The 20,043-nt window shown below is 41.5% G+C and overlaps 1 protein-coding gene across 2 annotated transcripts in view; it reads right to left on the reverse strand.

Moving 5' to 3' along the window:
- Window positions 1-790: 790 nt before the first annotated feature.
- The window catches only part of RGS7BP (regulator of G protein signaling 7 binding protein), a 109,317-nt gene continuing 90,064 nt past the window's right edge, over window positions 791-20,043 (reverse strand). For both annotated transcript variants that reach the window (XM_027520143.1, XM_027520144.1), the window contains exons 5-6: window positions 18,950-19,020; window positions 791-6,259 (exon numbers count right to left, since the gene is read on the reverse strand). In XM_027520143.1, the coding sequence (XP_027375944.1) occupies window positions 6,168-6,259; window positions 18,950-19,020 (163 nt within the window). In that variant the 3' untranslated portion in view covers window positions 791-6,167. The remainder of the gene's footprint in view (window positions 6,260-18,949; window positions 19,021-20,043) is intronic.

A 20,043-nucleotide genomic window follows, 5' to 3' on the forward strand; every position in this document is an offset into this window, starting at 1 on the left:
TTTAAATTGGCTTCCCTGATAACTCAGTTGCTAAAGAATCTGCCTGCAATGCAGGAGATCCCGGTTCGATTCCTGGGTCAGGAAGATCCGTTGGAGAAGGGATAGGCTACCCATTCCAGTATTCTCAGGCTTCCCTTGTGGTTCAGCTGGTAAAGAATCTGCCTGCAATGTGGGAGACCTAGGTTCGTTCCCTGGGTTGGAAAGACCTTGGAGAAGGGAAAGGCTATCCACTCCAGTATTCTGGCCTAGAGAATTGCTCAATTTCATTCATAAAGCTATTGGCCAAAATTCAGTGATACTGCCACACCCATAACCAAGGGATCCTGGGAAATGAAGTATTTAAGTAGCCAGTGTCTTCCTGAAATTTGGGATCTCTAGAAAACAGGTTTTGGAACTGCTAGCCATAGCTGGGGGTACTTTGTTGCAGCCCATCTGATATTCAGACAAAAGTCTGTAACTCTAGGATATACTGCACAATCCTTGACAATTAACTGAACTCAAACTTCAGATGTGTATCATCTCCTTTTATTAGAAAATAAAATTACTTAATTCACTTTCACTTAATTCCCCCCGCCCCCGCTTCTGTTCTGTTCTTCTTCTCTCTCTTTCCTGCCCACCCCACTTGTCTGCCTCTCTCTCTCTTTTCTCTTCAAAAGTTACGGTGCCCTGTTATTTCCTCTCCATGTCTCCACTGCCTACATTTTGATGACAGGAACATGTCAAGGGGGTGGGGTGAGGGGGTGCGTAGGATCGCTGCAAGTGGTGAATCACAAAGTCTCTCACTTTTTCATTTTTTTTTTAAACTTTAATTATTAGTTTTTATTACACAAGTAATACATATTCATTGTAGAAAAATTAGAAAACACAGAAAAGCAAAAAGAAAAAATAATCACCCATAATCCCACTACCCATAAATAACTACTATTAACATTTTAGTGTATGTCCTTCTAGCTTTTTATGCATATATATCAATATATATACATACATAGATATATTTATATATATTTTCTTTTTTTTTACAAATATTGTGTCATACTATACACACTGTTTTAGAATATGTTTTTAATCTAATATATATTGTGAACATTATTATTTATTCCCTGAAAAAATTATACAGTTACTACATGCTCATTGTGAAAAAGTCAGAAATTACAGATATGCAAAAAAAAAAAAATATATAGTTGCTCCAGATCTCACCTCCCAGAGATAAATGCTGTTAACATTTTAGCAAATATCTTTTCAGACTCTTTAATGCACATATATATGTAAGTATATTTTTAAAATGGGATGATGCTATAGATATTCTTCTCTGTTTTCATTTAACAATATAATTCCATAAATATATGTATGGGGCTTCCTCTTAATTGGTGCACAGTATTCCACTGATAGGATATACCATATCTAATCAATCTGATTCTGTGGGTTTATTTACAATTTTTCCCATTCTTCCAAATAAGTATTCTTTCTTGCATATTTCTTGAATAATAAATGACTACATCTTAGGTCATTTTTTCTGAACTTTTTCAGAAGAATTTCCCTACAGCGGAATTACTTGGTATAGGTGAAAAGCACACTGCCCAATTATTTTCCAGAAAGGTGGAATCAGTTTACATACATGCTGCTCTATAAGAGGATGCTCACTTCCAGATTTCCTTGCTGTCCCTGGAAACATTCACTCTTCATATTCTTGCCTTTCTGATACATTAAAAAAGAGTGTATCATATTAGCTTACATTTTTGATTACTAGTCTATTCAAATATTTTCATATTATTAGTGCATTATTTTAATTCATGGTACATTGCCAGTTTGTATGCTTGGCTCAATTTTCTACTGGAAAGTTTGATTCTTTTTGAGTCATAAAATGTCATTTATTCATGCATTCATTATTCACTCATTCCATAAATATGTTTTCACTATTTGCTTCTGTGTTTAGCACTGTGCTGAGGATATAAGAATAACCAAAAGAGACACGGTCGCTGCCTTCTGGAACTTCAGTTTAGTGGGGATACACAATTAAACAAGCAATAATGAAAAAAGTATAATAAGGAAAAGAAAAAAATGGGAACACTTGGCTGGGGAGGAAGTTGTAGATCATGAAGATTTGCCAAAGGTAGTGGAATTTAAGCTCTTGGTATTTATCAGACATCTGTACTCTTTGTTGCATATATTTAAAATTTTGCTTTCTCTTAATCTGATTTTTTTTTTTTTACTTTATAGGAATTTTGCATTTTTAATTGGTCAAATCCATCCATCTTTTCCTTTGGTGTTTCTTGCTTCACTACAATGCTTAGAAAAGCTCCCCTCCTACCACCCCACACACACTAAAATTATATCATATTCATCAATACTGCCAGTTTATTTATGTGCTTTAACATTTAAATATTTACTTCACTTAGAATTTATTTTGATGACAGTTTTGAGGTATGGATCTAATATATCCCTCAACAAATGGCTAACCATTTCTCCCAATATAATGTACTTAATAAACCAACCTTTTCTCATAGATGTGAAATGACATCTTTGTAATGTACTCAGTTCTTTTATGTTCTAGGGTTTATAACTTGGCTTTATATTTAATATTAATGGTTTATTCCGGACCATTTCTCATTCTTTCAGTAGTTACCTGAAAGTTGAGCATTCTGCATTTGGTGATGTTCTAGAACACAAAGAAATGATAGACATTGCTAAGGTGTGTGTGTAGGTGGGTGAGAAGTTATTAGGGATGGATATCCTTAATTCTTTCACTTTTGAGACTTCTGGAGGCTGAAATCCCACATGGGATCATTGTTCATCTGGCCAATTTGTTGGCTGTCTAAAATTAATTAAATGCTTTTATGCTCTGTATAAAGCTTAGATTCCAGTAGGTGGCAGTATTGCCAAACAGTAAGTATCCAAACTTGCAGGAGCCCTGAGGAACAAAATGATCTGGCAGGATTTTAGAATTGCTCCAAGAGCTTTCATTAGAGGAGGCATCAGGGCTGTGCTACTTTTAAAGCTCATCTTTGTACCCTTGAACAATGGCACAATCAGAAGTGTGCACTGGATCTGTTCCTAGACGCATGCAAAAAACAGAAGTGGACTGATTTTTAAAAGTGGCGCCTACTGGGGGCCTTTCTTCATACACCTCAACCAAAAGTGCCTTTGGGCCCAGCCAGTGACTGAGTCAAAGCCTGGAAATGTGGTTTAAACAATGTGATTGTGGTGGGATTCAAGTGATTTTTATTTTCTTTGTATTTGGTGGTATTTTTCAGATTTCCCACAAAGAACATGCACTGTCTGTAATCTGGAAAAAAAAAAAAAAATCAACACAGGGTATTAAAAACAGGGTGGTGAAATGGGTGGTTGTGTGCCAGAGAAACCTTATATCCTTTTTTGTTTCAAGCATATGTGCAAATGAAACAAAATGAGTTCAGTGGGCTCTCCTTATCCCTAGAGATCAGCTCAGTGTTATTGCTAATCTGAAAGCAAATTACCAGCAGGAAACAGAGACAGTTATCTCGTGGAACTACACCTGAGGAAGTCCTTTGGTAGGTAACAGGGGGGTGGGGTCAGCTCCTACCAAGATGCACTGGCATACCCAACAGGAGGTGGCAAATTACCCATTGCAACTCTGAGCCAGGGTAGGTTATAGGGACTGTGAGCACTAAATTTAATTTTAGGACCTGTATAGTGAAAGAAGATCTATAAATCTTGGAGTATGTCCACAGGAACTACAAAATTGATCCAAGGCTGGGAAACAGGCACTATGAATAAAAGATAAGGTGGCTGAATTTATTTATCTTAGATATGGAAAGCCTAGCTGGGGAATTAGACAAATCCCTATCTCCATGAATAGCGACTATAGCCCTCCCCAGACATGGAGGTGAGATCTGAATTTATTAACAGTCTTCAGTTGTACAGAGGACAATTGCACAGCAAGGTGTTACTTTCACACTGAGACTAAGGCGAGAGTGAGCACAAATTAACCAAGCAGAAGTGATTTAGGTCAGGCATTTAGAAGGTGCGGAACACCAAGACTGGACTTATCTGTTAATAACTGCACATGGATTAGTAAGAACTAGATTGAAGCTAAGGGTTCAATATGGTAGAAGGTGGGAGAGGGCAGAGATGGCAGCTGAGAGCATGCCAGAGTAGGCTCCTTCGCAATTTCTAAAACAATAGACCTGAAGTGAATTAAACTTCAGGAGATGAAAATGAACTGCATTCAGGAAAGGATATTAAGCTTGAATCAAAGCAGATGTGTGAAAATTGGGGTTTGCAGACCATGTAAATTTGGGAGTGGTTACCTGTTTTGCAAAGGAGCAGTCACCCTAGGAGTCTTTCAATAGCATATTCTAACAACTGTTTTATAAGTATTTGATTTAGAAAATTGTGATTTTTCTTGTATAACTTTCAAGGGTATGTCTTGACATGAAGCTAGTCATACTTATAACCATGTATCAGTTGCCACCTCATTGGAACACATCTCTGGACTCCAAGAATAAGGCCAATAACCAGCTGGTGTGATCTAAATAGAGACATGCATAGTCTTTTGAGATCTCTTCCAACTCTTCAATCCTTTCACTTTCAATCAAAAAAACTAGAAGACAATTCCAAGGATAATTTCCACAACAGCAGATATTAGGTTGAACTATATGAAGTTGCCATTTTTAGGTCAAAAACAGTCAAATATCAGCAATTTCATATAATTCAACCTAATATAATTATTCCAGTAGTTCGTCTCTACCTCTTTCCCTCTTCACTGAAGCTACTAAAACCTTGGGTATATTTAGTTTTTTAGGTCAAAATGTTGGTGGATATATAAATGCCTGTGCACATAAATGCTGAGAAATTATAGGGTTGGTATTAAATTCGTGTCTTGGATAAACCACGGATAGCTCATCCTTTTATTGTGCTGGATTCTGGGCCTTTTGTCTGACTTTAGGAATTTTCAGACTATGGAAAACAAGAAAAGAAGTTCAAAGGCTTGATCTTTCAACCCATGGGAAATTCTGCCTGGGAAATGGGCCAAAGGAAGAATAAGGGAAAATATAACAAAATCTGTACCATGTTACAAGTTTAGTGGAGGAAGAGCACAACAAAGCTGTGAGCAGAAAAACAAAGCATGTGGCTTCCTTCTTTCTAGAATAGAGTATTGCTTAATGTGTCCTGCTTGTAAGATTCTAAGCATAAGACAAGACACCAAGTACACGTTGGAAAAGTCTTATCTGCATAGTTATCTAAAATGAGACAAGCTTAGCTTAACTAAAAAGATTTTATTAACAATGTAAAATGTTAAGTATTTTTACGATCTGAGCTAAATCCAGCATGCCCTATAAGATTTAACAATATGCTGATAATGCAGACATCATGCTTCAATTTCAATTAGAACAAAATGTGATAATATTCAATTTTACATTGGAGGGTAATTGTATATGTTACTACACCATTTCCTAACTGGATTACTTCATTCTCCAAGAAGCTGAAAAAGACACCATTGGATCGAAAGGAAATTAGTTGCCCATATGCACTGGTATTAAAGAATTAGGATTATTGTGTATTTACAAAATTTAAATACTTTTCATATACGGTTTTTGTTGCATTGTAAATTAAGACATTTTTCTGTTGAAGCTCTTAGTCTGACAGAATGGAAGACTAAACATAAATGAGTGCAGAGAAAGCAATAGGTCGAGGTGGTATATATTTGATTATAATATTATTTCTAATATTGGTTGGATTTTGAACAGTTTTGCAGTTTTAAATAGACTTCTATGTTTAAAGACTCTCATATGTGATCAGTTGTTTACATAGATCAGCAAGAGCTACAGATATACTATTATACATGAAATAATTTTTCTCTGTATAATACACTTAAAAATTCTTTAAATAATTTAAAAATCATAATTCTTGCATCTGTCATGGTGTGGTTTGGAGCAGACATGTGCAATGTCAGCTTTAAAAAAATCCTTTTAAAAACAGACTGCTTTTTGAATCTGTTTTTTTTTTTCCTTGACAGCAGCTGCTTTCAAATGTAAAATCATTTAAAAGGACAGCGAGAGGTGGATAAAGTAATAAGGAAGCTTAGAAAACATAGTCAAAAGCCAATGACTGTGGTTCAGCTGTCTGGAGGTCCTCGGGTTCAGTGATATTTTCAGGTCTTCCCAGTGGCGGCTTCCGGGAGGAATCGCCTAGCTTGAGACGAGACAGCACAGCCCAAAGAACCTTCTCTTCCGTCTTCTAACCAGGGGGTAGGGAGTTAGATTTAGAAGGCTGCTATCATCTGTGATGGGATAGAATGTACAGGTTGAGTGAGGTACAGACAAAACAACTGTTTTTTAAGGATTGGTCTTAAAAATCCACAGTCCTTTGAATCCAAGTTTCTCAACTTCAGTTTCATTGACATTTTTGGACTAGATCATCCTTTATCGTTAGGAGCTGTCCTGAGCATTGTAAGATATCCAGCAACATCTCTGGCCTCTACTCACTAGATGTCAGTAGCACTTCCCTACCAACTGTGACAACTGCAAATGTCCCCAGACACAGCCACGTTCCTGGGGTGGGGGCGAAAGTGAAGCCAATAGCCACATTTGAGAACCACTGCTTAGAGTTAAAGGGCTTAGAGGCAGTTTTTCACTTGGGCAATGTATCCTTCTGAGAAAGAGCCCGTGTTTTGGAATAAAATTGGCTTCTTTTCTATAGTTTACTGCTTACTAGTCCTGTGACTTTGAACATATCGCTTAAGCTCATTAAGCTTCATATTCCCCATATGTAAAATACAGTTTAATAATACTTACCCTAGGTGAGAGCTAAATGAAATAATCTATTAAAACATTTAGCTTGGTTGGTGACTTTGGTGCCTAGCATAGAAGAAGGACTTATTATTAATAATAATATAGCTATGATTAACTATTTTTCTTTACATAGGACCTTGTTTTACCTCAATTCACTCACTCTATGCCTCAGGAAGAGGTTTCAACTATTTCTTGTTGAGTGTTTCCCTAGCACTTTTTATAGCCAGGCATCTGAATACAAAGGCTTTTGGAGAAGGTTGTCAGCTGTTAAATTCACCAGTTCTGGCCTGAAATTTTTAGTACAATGACAAGTAGAGAAACAAAGAAACAAACCTGTAAACCAAATCCAGTTTAATGAGTTGAGTTTTGGGGAAATAGTGCAATTCAACAGAGAGAGTGAGTAGAAACGGCCTGTTGGAGTGGAACTGGCCAGTATGAGTCCCAGAGGAACTGGGAGGAGGACCACAGGGAAAGAGCCTGTAAACGGTCAAGTAGGGCAGTGCTAGGATATGGTCAGAATGGAATTAGGAGCAACAAAATGGCTGGCTGGCTCTGGGAAACGTTTTAAAAATTTTATTTGGCTGTATTGAGTATTAGTTGTTGCATGCCGGGTCTTCATTGCACCACACAGGATTTTTGTTGTGGCGCAAGGACTCTCTAGTTGTGGCGTGTGGGCTTAGCTCCTCCATGGCAGTGGGATCCTAGTTCCCTGACCAGGGATTGAACCCACGTCTTCTGCATTGCAAGGTGAATTCTTAACCACTGAACCAACAGGGTAGTCCCTCTGGAACTCTTTTAAACCTAAGCTTTGTAAGGACCACTTGCACTGCTCTCCAAGAACAAAGCTAAGATGTTCCCCTTTCCCCATGCTAATCTTGAAGATGCAGGACCTTGGGAAAGAGCCCAGAATCGGGAGTGAGATGAAGAGATGGATATAGTGAAGACTGTGCCCCAGTTGAATAAAACCGGCTTGTAGATGACGGTTGGTTTTCTCGATAACTCAGCCTGGAGTGCCGCAGTCCATGGGGTTGCAAAGAGTCGGACACGACTGAGCGATTGAACAAAAACAACAGGACACTCAGGAAACTGTCAGGAACAAAACTGAGTCCTGGCTTCCTGGTCCTCTTAAATAAATTGTCATCCAAGTGCCCTGGCTTTTCTCTCCCCAGCCCCCGAGGCTCCCATGTGTCATGCTTGTTTGTACAGTAGCATCACCGACCGAGCTGACGGTGTTCCTTGGAATGCTGCGCTATGTTACACATTTAGATGGAACTAGAGTAGCAAGTTGGAGGCAGGCAAGGAGACAGGCGCCCCAGCTGGGCACATCAGATTAATCAAACAGCCTTCTTCCCACAGTCACCACAGATTACAGTCCTCTCTTAAAACCCACACTCCGCTAATGTGGAGAAAAACAGGACTTTCTTTGTCTTTTTTCAGAGTGAAAAATAATTCACTATAGTCTGGATGTCAACATTTTGAGACTAAAAATGGGACATCTCTTTTCTTTAAACAGTTAAACTTGCCCCAAATAGTTTAAGATGCTGAAAGCAATGTCAAATCCTATATATAAGCCTAATTTCTCAGCAGAATCTCTCAGAGATGAATCATGATATATCTGGAGCAGAAAGAAATGATAACCATATTCTCTCATCATTTTTAGGGCTCTCACTTCTTTAGCCACCAAATGATCAGTGAACTTAACCTAACTGGATATGGCAAAGATACAGCAGACCCTGAAGGTTTTGGTATCTCTTTGAATGCTGACCACGCTTCCTGAAACTCAAGTTCAACTGAAAGTCAACACTTCCTTGGAATAGACGCACCAAAACTATGAAGATACTGATAGGAAAGGAATTTTTATTTTTATTTCTTTGAGACTTAGAGATCTATTTTCTGAATTCCCATTTATTTCCTGAATTTCCTGTATGTTTGCCTTTCTCCAAACATTTAAGAAATTTGGGAGTGACCTCACTGGTATTTATATATTATACAAAGCAATTCTTGATATGTATCGTTCCCACTATATGGGGAAATGTCTACATACATTGGTCTGTTGTATTTACAAAGAAAGTGTGCATGTGTGTGCTGTGGCATGTGTGTTCTGTGGTGGTATATTTGCTTCCATTTCCTCTTTTTTATGTATTAAAAGCACACAGCTATCATACCCAGGGATTATGAGATTTGTATCAAGACTGACCTTTGTATCTGTGCATTCATTACAGTGAATCAAAAAACCTCTGTGCTATTGAAATTCTCCTCATTCACCCTTCTTTTCATATATATATATATATATATATATATATATATAAAACATTCACTCGTGAGTGCTATATACACACGCACACACATACGTATATAGCATTCACAAGTGAATAGGATGTGTTAGAATTGATGAGAAAGTGCTCAGATGTTAAGTGAAGGACAGGCTGCCTAATAAGAATGACTGCTGGTTTGGGGCATCTTTGTTGAGCATTTGTGACACCTTTGCCTAGCCCAGAGCTTGTCTGATCATCACCTAGGGCTGAGGTGACACTAAAGCTTAAAAAATTCTTGGCAGAAATTCAGAGCAGCTTTCTACCCTGTAGGAAGCTGACACCTGCAAGTAAATGCTGAAATTCACCAAGCAGTAAGTCTGCCTGGAATGATTTGAAATGAATTCAATGCCAAGGAAAGATGTCTTTCCACATTGACTGAAATCCTGACTTCGAAGTGAGGGGCTGTCAACAGAATGTGAGCAAAATGGGTGTTTCTCCACTTATTCTAAACTTTCTGCGCTAATCCATCTGAACTTGGGAAATCTTTTATTTTTATTGCTAATGTTTGAGAATTTTATGTTGTCTTTTTTCCAAAGTGCATACTCTCAAAGAACTGTAACCTAGGACAGTTTTAAATTTGAAAATAAAAAGTGAGAAAGGGAAGAGGAAGGAGGAAAGCATAGCAGAAAGTGAAAGCAAAGGAGAGTAGGGTATTCAGTCATCAGTAAATTCAAAATCCAGTTATTTGATGATTAATTTTTGGGTGCTACTAGAGCCAGGAACACTGAAATCCCCTAAGGTACAATAATACCATTTCAAATTACGTTTGCCAATAAAAGATTTTTTACATAAATTATGTGTTAGAAACAGAGGGCATGAAAATGAGGCTTGCAAATAATAAACTGAGGTTTGAGTTTACAGCTATGTTCTCTAAGTCAAGAGGAGTGCTTATGATGAAACTGCAGTTGGAAACTGTTATTCTGGAAAAAAAAAGAGATCTTCATCTAATTCCAGGGTTCCCAAACATGGGCAGCATCAGTTTCATCTGAGGGCTTGTTAAAGCACAGATTGCCGGCCCCACCTCCAGAGTTTCTGAATCAGTAGGTCTGGGGTGGGGCCAGACAATCTGCATTTCTTACAAGTTCCCAGACCTGCTGATACTTCTGGTCCTGAGACCACACTTTGAGAACCACTGAATGTCAGGTGCTGAGGGTAACACCAGATGGGTCCTAAGAGAAAGGTGACCCTTGGCCTCAGGGATCCTGGTTTGAGTAACTAGGAGGCTTCATTAGAAATGCCATTGGAGAGATATAAATAGAATGCTGTGAGAATTCTCAGAGGGAAATTACTCCCATCTTGTAAAGAGAACATTTGCGGAAGATTCCCGGTGCCTTGGTGTTCATGCTAGGGCAAAAGGGATGGGGAGAACTCGGACATTTGGTGAAGTAGGGGGCAGGCGTTCTGGATGAAGACAGCAGTGTGAACAAAGATGTGGAGGTCAAGGCAGCCTGAACTGGGTCCAAGTAAACAGTCCAGTCCGGCTGGAATTACAGGCATATGAAGAAGGGTTAGTGTAAAACAGAACTACTGAGAATTCCCTGAATAAGGCCATATACCTTCTCTCGCCTCCCTGACTTTACACATGCCATCTCCTTTTATCCAGAAAAGGCTTTTCTGATTGCTCTATGCTTCTACCTTCATGCCTGCATTCATTCTATAAACAAGTGCTGTAGCCCTTGGGCTTTCCTGATAGCTCAGTTGGTAAAGAATCCACCTGCAGTGCAGAAGACCTGGGTGTGATCCCTGGGTTAGGAAGATCCCCTGGACAAGGGATAGGCTACCCATTCCAGTATTCTTGGGCTTCCCTTGTGGCTCAGCTGGTAAAGAATCCGCCTGCAATGTGGAAGACCTGGGTTCAATCCCTGGGTTGGGAAGATACCCTGGAGAAGGGAAAGACTTCCCACTCCAGTATCCTGGCCTGGAGAATTCCATGGACTGTCCATGGGGTTGCAACTTTCACTTTCACTTTCATAGCCCTTGGAACATTGTCTGTTTCCAACCCTGTGCATCCACAATTCTATAAGCAACTCTTTATGAGACAATAAATTTACCCTTGCTGTTCAACTCTTCATCTCTCACTCACTCCTCAACCCTCCTTAATTAGGCTTTGTGCATGCCCCCAATTCCAAGAAAGCTGATTCTGGCCACCTCACCAGTGACTCCTTTGTTGCTAAATCCTATGGGTAATTTCAGTTCTTATTTAGCTGAACTGCCCCACACTATGAGCCATTTTTTCCTTGCAACTTTCTTATTCCAGTATGCTGAGATTTATATCTGTTTTTTTGTAAACTCTTCTTCTTTTCCCTCAAAACTTAAATTTTGGTATTTCAGAGCTCTTCTCTGTATACTCTCTGGGGGTGGTCTCAAGTATTTTCAGGGCTTCAATTACCAACATGCTGCTTGTGTTTACATCTGAATTTCCTGCCCTTCCAGCCCCCATGTCTCACACCAACATAAGGCATGTACATCCACCACAAACTCTGAACACTGGTCTTAGAGTGTCCCCACAATCAGAACTCCATCTGTCCTGCGCTCTATGTCTGCTGGTACTGCTCTGCTCTACCTTAGTGATGGGTACCATCATTCACTCTGCTTTGCAAATCTGAACTCAGGTTTCATCCTTGATTCTGCTTTGCTAACATATTTCAGCCAACTGGCCATATCCTCTTCTCCAAGCCCCTGGCTTTAGGTCAGATCATAAGCATTTCTTACCTGGCTTATCATACTTGCCTACTAACTGAACCCCTCCAGTGACCCCAGGATAAAGTCCAAACATCTTAATATGAAATAAAGTGGTCTTAATGACATAGCCCCCCTACCTCTCTAGTCTCTCTCTGAAGCCTCTTTTCTAACCACTTTCCCAATTAATGAAGTACTTGTAGTTCATCAAAATCCCCTGCTCTGTCATCTCCCCAGATGTCTTCACACATTTGGAATTTTCTGCCTAGACTGTCTTCTTTCCATCTTTTTCTTTGGCTAATTCTGATTTATCATAAAAAAAAATCTCAGCTCACACACTTTGCAAAAAGCAATTCTCAATTACTCCCATCTCCTCCATCCCCATTTATAACTAAAATCTGACTAGGTGAGAGTCCAGTATGCCCTTGCAGCATCCGTTACTGACTATTATGGCACTGTTGCATTTAAACCCTTTTTTTTTTTTTTGTCTTTCCAATAGTGTGTGTGTTTCCAGAATTCACGTGCCATACCCTGAGGGCTCTATCACAATCTCTGCAAGGGATGGCTATGCCAGGTGAAAAAGCTTCCCAGGTGATTCTCATTCCCATTTTGTCCTGTGGAGATGGAGAGCCTCTAGGGCAGTGGTGCCCAATCTTTTTGGCACCAGGGACCAGTTTCGTGGAAGACACTTTTTCCACAGACTGGGGTGGGATAGTTTCAGGAAGATTCAAGAGCATTACATCTTTGTGCACTTTATTTCTATTATTATTACATCCGCTCCACCTCAAATCACCAGGCCTTAGATCCCAGAGGTTAGGGACCCCTGCTTTAGGAATAGAGAGATCCCCAGCACCTGGCACATCATGGGTGACCATCACATGTTGGATGATAGTGGGGACAAAGAATGCTGAGTTGAGAAATCTATTTTTCCTTCGACAATGTGTAGACACTTAAAATTTGTGAGTAGAGGCTCAACATAATTAGAGTAATGTACTAAGAGACTGATGTATGATCAGTGATGAGTGGATTAGATTGGAGGAGAGAGAGGGCATAGCATACATCACACTGAATCCTGGGCAAAATGTTGTACAGATTGCAAAGAATCTGGGATAACTGGTAAACTGCCCAAAGTGATATTCAGACACCAGTTTGAAGCACAGAAAGTCTTTAAATGAGGCACTGGGGAAGGGCCAACAAGGTCATCTCTAGGCTAGCAGGTGGCATAACAGCTCAATGTCCTTCAGCTCCATGCCAGAGAACTCAACCATGGCTAGGTTGGTTCCGGTTATGCACATTCACACCGGAGTGGAGCAGGGCTGTAGAGAACGGGGGACCTGTTCCTAGACCTGGTTTAGTCTGGAGCAGGACTGTCCACAGGTGGTACAATGGTAAAGAAACTGCCTGCCAATGTAGAAGACACAAGAGATGCCGGTTTGATCCCTGGGTTGGGAGGATCCCTTGGAGTAGAAAATGGTGACCTGCTATAGTATATGCCTGGAAGATTCCACAGACAGGAGAGCCTGGCAGGCTACAGCCCACAGGGTCACAAAGGTTGGACATGATTGAGGGGTTGAGTGTGTGCGCACACGCACACACACACGACTGTCTGCAGGAGAGGACCCATTCTAGAACAACTGCAAGTCCTGACTGATCCACTTGAGACTGACTCTAACGCGTGGTACCACCAACCGAATTTTAGGCAAAAGTAAATGTACTGACAACACCGCAACAGGATTCGTGAAGTCAGAATTTTGGAAAAGGTGAAACTGTCTTTCAGGCTTAATTTACTTCTGCGATGCTTTGTTTGATTACAGCCTGCATTTAGAAGATGTTTGTCCTTCACTTTCGCATCTCCTTTTAGCCTTTGTCAGTAACCTTGTGGGCTCTCCACAGGTGGTTCCATTTGTAATCCATTTGACACAGCAAGACTCTCATAATTAATGAAGCTCCCTACAGAACTGCCAGTGACCCAGAATGTAGGACAGGAGAGGCGCTGAAGCAGAGGAAAGGACAGCAGGTTGAGAGGCAGGAGACGGGGAGGCTGCGAGGAGCTGCGGCAGAGCAAGTCAGGCTCCCTCTTCTTCTGCGCACCTTTGTGACCAGTCTTAAAGTATGGGAAGGTAAATGCCTGTCTCAAATGAAGGCATAATCAGTAACCATTACAATGCCTGCTCTTGGCCACTTTTGCTTGTCACTGAAAGTCAATTTACAGCATATTGTTGCTAAATCAAGTTTTGATTGTGGTGGGAAGGGGAGATGGTAGGATTAAATCTTGAAATGTTAAAATCAACAGGAAGAGTTTCTGAGTTGAGGGACAGGATAGGGTCTGGAAGGGCTTCCCTGGTGGCTCAAATGGTAAAGAATCTGCTTGCAATGCAGGAGACCTGGGTTCTATCCCTTGGTCAGGAAAATCCCCTGGAGAAGGTAATGGCTACCTATTCCAGTTTTTTGCCTGGAGAATCCCATGGACAGAGCAGCCTGGCGAGTTACGGTCCATGGGGTTGCAAAGCGTTGGACACACCTGAGCAACTGACGTGCGCACACACACGTATGGAGTTTGGAGAGCAGGGCAATCAAAGCAGTTCCAGGTGGGTCCCCACATACTTGCCTGGCGGGATTTCTACATGGTCAGGATTTGAGTAGGGAAACAGGGCAGTATCTTATTCCTTTTTATCTCTGCTTCAAACACACATGTAAATGGAATAAAAAGAGAAAAGAAAGACACAGACAAGGAAAACAGATGGCTTTCTATAATGCTTTTCATCCAGTTAGAATTATGTTTTGAAAATAAGGTCCTACAGAAAAGAACTGGAATACATTTTTCCACATGTCATCCCACACTATTTTCTGCTTAGATGAGACCTGGATAATAAAAAGATTGTCTGAACAGAGTTCCAAGAAGATAATGGGACAGCCCCTATGCTCTACCTTGGTGTATGCAGTCAGAGAGAGGAATCTGGTTGATTTCCTCATTAAAATGGTGCCCTATGCCTCTGCTAACAGAGAAGGCAATGGCACCCCACTCCAGTACTCTTGCCTGGAAAATCCCATGGACGGAGGAGCCTGGTGGGCTGCAGTCCATGGGGTTGCTAAGAGTCGGACATGACTGAGCAACTTCACTTTCATTTTTCACTTTTATGCCTTGGAGAAGGAAATGGCAACCCACTCCAGTGTGATTGCCTGGAAAATCCCAGGGACAGAGGAGCCTAGTGGGCTGCGGTCTATGGGGTTGCACAGAGTCGGACACGACTGAAGTGACTTAGCAGCAGCAGCCTCTGCTAAAACATGTTCCCAGAGTGACTCCCAGATACCTTCTCTCCTTCCTTTAGGCCTTCTCAGACCCCTGGTGGAGACTCACATCCCTGCTTCTCCACTGCTCACTCCCAGTGTGGTCAGTCAAGTCCTACTCTTTGGAGGCCAGGTTCCTCTGTCCTTGGAATTCTCCAGGCAAGAATGCTGGAGTGGGTAGCCATTCCCTTCTCCAGGGGATCTTCCCGGCCCAGGGATCGAACATGGGTCTCCTGCATTGCGGGCACAGTCTTTACCATCTGAGCCACTGATCTCTGGTCTGGGTGTGTTTAATGAGCCCTCCATCATACTGTGAGGCCCGATTAACTTGCGCAGAATAGAGATGCATCTTCATGTGCTAAGGGTTCCCTTTTCTCCCCCAAATGAAGAAACCTTAATTTCCCATAAGACTTCACCTGAATTTTACAAATTATTTTAGTATGTGTATGACTGAGTCCCTTCGCTGTTCACCTGAAACTACCACAACACTGTTAATTGGCTATACCCCAAATCAAAATTAAAAGTTTAAAGTTGGAAAAAACTTATTTTAAAATCATACAGCATTACTCCCTCCTGAAGAAGACCTTCTATCTCCTAGCTTTTTCCTTTTCATGTCCCAAATGGATTTAGGATTCAAGTCCTGGGTGCCCCTTGTTCGGATTTTTTCCTTTTGCTGACAGTATAAATCATTCACTACTATTATTATATTTTTAAAATGTATTTAAAATTCTAGTTATTTTTTCTGCTTATAAAAGTAATAAAGTTATACAAAAATTTCTATTATATTATACTTTTATGATTATAAAAATGTCCTAAATGAAGAAAATAAAATATCTGTTCTTCCAATAATGCCTAATTCAAAAACTTTTGGATGAACTTTTACTAATTGTAGGGGAATGTTTCAGATGTTTAATATAGGCTACATGGAATCCATGAAATTCAGCCTGGGAGGGTTGTCATCCTTTTAAGGAAGTACAAGAGGAAGTCCACATGCTGTTGGTGGGGGTACTTGCTCTCCAGATTAAGAAGCTGAGGATAGCTTCAGAGGTGAGCCCCAAATCCAGTCTCAGGGATCAATATTCTGGAGAGCAGGTTCAAGGTCGACTTTTCATGGGCTCAAGGTCAACTTTTCATGGACGTTACACACAGTGGCTTCAGAGTGAACGGAAGTTGGGGATATTCTATTTGATGATGATCTGGAGTTTTCCTGAGCTAGGTTGGTGGGCCAGCTGGTAAATAATAACAACAATATACTGCACTTGTTGAGTGCTTCCTCTCTGTAAGGTTAGTAGCAGGCATGTGATAAGCATTTTTTCATTGAATCTTCACAACTCTCTGAAGTAGGTCACCTGATCTCTTTTTCAGGGATGAGGAAACGTACATGTTCAGAAGGGAAACAACTTCTTCCAGGAAAATGGCAGAGCCAGCATGGTAACCCAAGGCTCGCTGTAACCATGCTGACAACTAGCAGCAAACTTGCATGCTGTGTCCACAGGGCCCTCGTCACCACCATGAGTTGGAGTAAAACACAGCTTTCTTAAAACCCTACAAGGCCTCTCAAACATAACTCAAAGCCCAAGGCAGTAAGCCTGGGTCAACAGGCCCTTCAGGGGGTCCTTGCAGCTACCTGGTGCACCACATCTCCTGCCTCTTATTTTCCAACACCCGCCCCCCTCCCTTGCAGCTCGGGTCACACCGCACTCTTCTGTCCGTGTTCTCACCTCCACCTCTCCACCTTCTGCCACACAGCTCCCTGAGCCAAGCTGTACTCCAGCTCTGCCGCCAAATCCTCTCCCTCCTCGCTCAGAAGCAACCTGCCCTCCCTCCTGCTGAGGCTGTGCTCAGAGAAAACAGGAGGGGGATCTTTCCTTCTTCCACAAACCCTTTCCCCACCCTGGGTGTACCACTCTCTGAAGCGGATGCTTCACTTAAGATTGCTCTTGGCCACATGTGCTTGGTGAAAGTGATTATTACTAGCCCTTTGTACGTATCTTCAGACTCTGGGGCTGCAAAGTTGGGTGCAGGTTGAACAAACATTTACTGTTTATGCTGGCTTTTACTCTACTGTGTTCCAAGCATTTCTCTAGGTACTGAAGACAAAACAACTGTATGGAAGCATACAGAGACCCTTCCCTCACAGAACTAACATCCTAGTGAATATCCCCTTTCCCTCCCTGTGTTAGAGTGTATACTCCCATAGGATAGTTCTGGAGACGCACTGCCTGGGATCACATCCCAGACTTCCTACTTATAGTCTGTTTGGCCTTGGCCAAGTTAGCTAACCTGTGTCTCAGTCTCCTGTAAATCGGGAAATGTGAATAGCATTTCCCTCAAACATGTTATTAGAATTAAAGAAGTTAATACAGTTAATACGTCTAAGGTATTTAGACTAGTGGCTGTGACACTATAATTTATATATGTTTGATCTTCGACCTATTCCTGGCACAGAGGTACTAAAACTCTTGGAATGTCCTTAGAGGGCCATAAAGATGTCTTTTGTTAGGTTAATAATGTGATTTTGGGAAAACACCCGAGGACAGTGTTTTCCTGAGTCAGGAAAACACCTGGCTCCTAGGAGAACCAACTCTGTGATTGGAGGGTTAGAACTTTCCATCCCATCTCTGACTTTCAGGGAGGGGGATGGGTTGGAGGTTGAACCAATTGCCAATGGCCAATGATTTAATCAATCATGCCCGTGTTTAGGAAGTTGCCAGAAAAACCCAAAAGAAAAGGGTTTGGAGAGCTTCTGAGACTGGGAAGATGGCCCTCCAGAAGCGGGCATGGAATTTCTGCACCCTTTCCCCACACCCTGCCCACACTTCTGCCATCTGGCTGCTCCTGAGTTAATATCCTGTAATAAGTCAGTGAACTGGTAGGTAAAATCTCTCTCTGAGTTCTGTGAGCTGCTCTAGTGAACTAATTAAACCTACGGTGGGGCTCATTGGACCCTCCGATCTAGCTAGATGTACAGAAGCGTATGTGACAACTTGGGCTTGGGACTGGGGTCTAAAGTTGGAGGGCGGGAGACAGTTTTTTAGGACTACTGAACCCTTCACCTGTGGAATCTGATGCCATCTCCAGTAAGTGTCAGAAATCAGCTGAGCTGCAGGACACCCAAGTAGTGTCTGATAATTGCTTGGATATGTGGAAAACGCCCCCACACATTGGAACTGGATACAAAATCACAGTGGCAAGATATGTTAATTACTACTGTTAGTTTGTTTAGATAACATGTGGATGGCAGAGCATTTCCTTTGGAGGTGTTCTTAAGTCTCTTCCACTATAAACTTTAAAGAAAACCTTTTTTATTTTGACTGGGTCTTTGTGGTTGCTGCACGGGCTTTTCTTGTCATGGCAAGTGGGGGCTACTTTTCCTTGTGGTACACAGGCTTTTCTCATTGTCATGGCATCTTCTGTTGCCAAGCAAAGGCTCTAGGGCACGTGGGCTCAGTAGTTGCCACTCCTGGGTTCTAGAATATAGGCTCTGCAGCAAGGGGGATCCTCCCTGGCCAGGCATAGAACCCAGTCTCCTGCGTTGGCAGGTGAATTCTTTACCACTGAGCCACTGGGGAAGCTGGCTGTAAACTTCTTCAGCCCTTTTGTGTTTGCCACACCTGGTGCAGTGCTCTTCGCAGGGTAACAATGAATACATGTTCTCGACTGACGGGGCCAGAGAAGGAGGTGTCTGTTATCAGAGTGTTTCTCAACGCCCCTCAGAACAAAACTGCTCTCACCTGATAAACTATTCTCTCTTATCTTCTCAAGGAAAGACAAATGTACGCTCGATGCCTTCCATTGCTTGTGTAAAAAACACTTGCTTTCATTTCTCAAGAAACAAGACCCAAGGTTATCGTGTGAAAAACATCTTCTGCCTCAAAAAGAAATGACAAGGCTCACCTTGATTTTTCAGTGGTAAAGGCATAGTTTCCCTGAGTTTGCTTAAAAGGTTTTTCATTTCTCGCATGTCTCTGTAAAATTGATAAAAAGAAAAAATAATCAGCTGTAAATTTTGGAAACGCAATCTCCAACTGTCTGTTCTATGACACAACTGAAGTACAAAGTCTGTGCCTAAGTGTACCAGTTTGAGCCTCCAGTAGGCAAATAATTGCATTTATTTTGCTTTTACAAGAAGAAGAAGAAAAATGCTGAGTTCGGTTGGCTCTGAAGGAATTAGAACTACTCTGACAAACATTTCCACAGGGCATTCTGCTAGTAGGAGCCCTCCATCTCTGCCTTTAGTTGGACCTGGCTGAGATGAGAGACGAGTACTCTGGTAACGAGGACAGTACTTCAATTTCCAAGGGCCGGTGAAGGACACCCAACTAGGACATCAGGGGTACCCTGGGGAAAGGTGAGGCTGGGCAATGCTGTTCTCATCTGGTCCCAGTGCTGTCCTAGCTATGGGTCCTGGGTGATGTTGAGGCTGGGCGATGCTGTTCTCATCTGGTCCCAGTGCTGTCCTAGCTGTGCGTTCACTCCCTGTCGTCCCTCATTACGTAGAGATTCAGAGTAACACAGGTGTTAAGCATTTCCAAGGGTCAACACATTAAATTGACTTGGAATATTTTTACAAAGCCCTCCCAGTAATTTTAAAGTGCAGCCCAGTTTGAAACCCACAGATCTCTTAGGAAAAAGTGATAGGGAGAAGCAAGGAAGCCCTCTCTCGTAACAGGTCTACTGTGCCTACTTCTCCCACTCGCTCCCATCTCCTTTGACCAGAATCTGGATTTTGAGGCTGAAATGAAATACTGCCAATGCTGAGGGGTGGACTTTCGTGTTATTATTATCCGCCATAGCTTGCTCTCTGACAAGCTTACAAGACTTGATTAGTGCTTCTGTTCAAGGTTTCTGAAAAGGAAAATGGCTTTGCTGATGGACTATACCCTGACCATGGCACTCTGGCAGGTTTTTCTTCCTGGGAATAGAGCAAAGCATTTTCTACTTTATAAATTAAGAGAAATCACTCCCTCATCATTTGTCTATAGTTCTAT

This window comes from Bos indicus x Bos taurus, chromosome 20 (genome assembly GCF_003369695.1).
Source record: "Bos indicus x Bos taurus breed Angus x Brahman F1 hybrid chromosome 20, Bos_hybrid_MaternalHap_v2.0, whole genome shotgun sequence".
NCBI classification, from domain to species: Eukaryota; Metazoa; Chordata; class Mammalia; order Artiodactyla; family Bovidae; genus Bos; species Bos indicus x Bos taurus.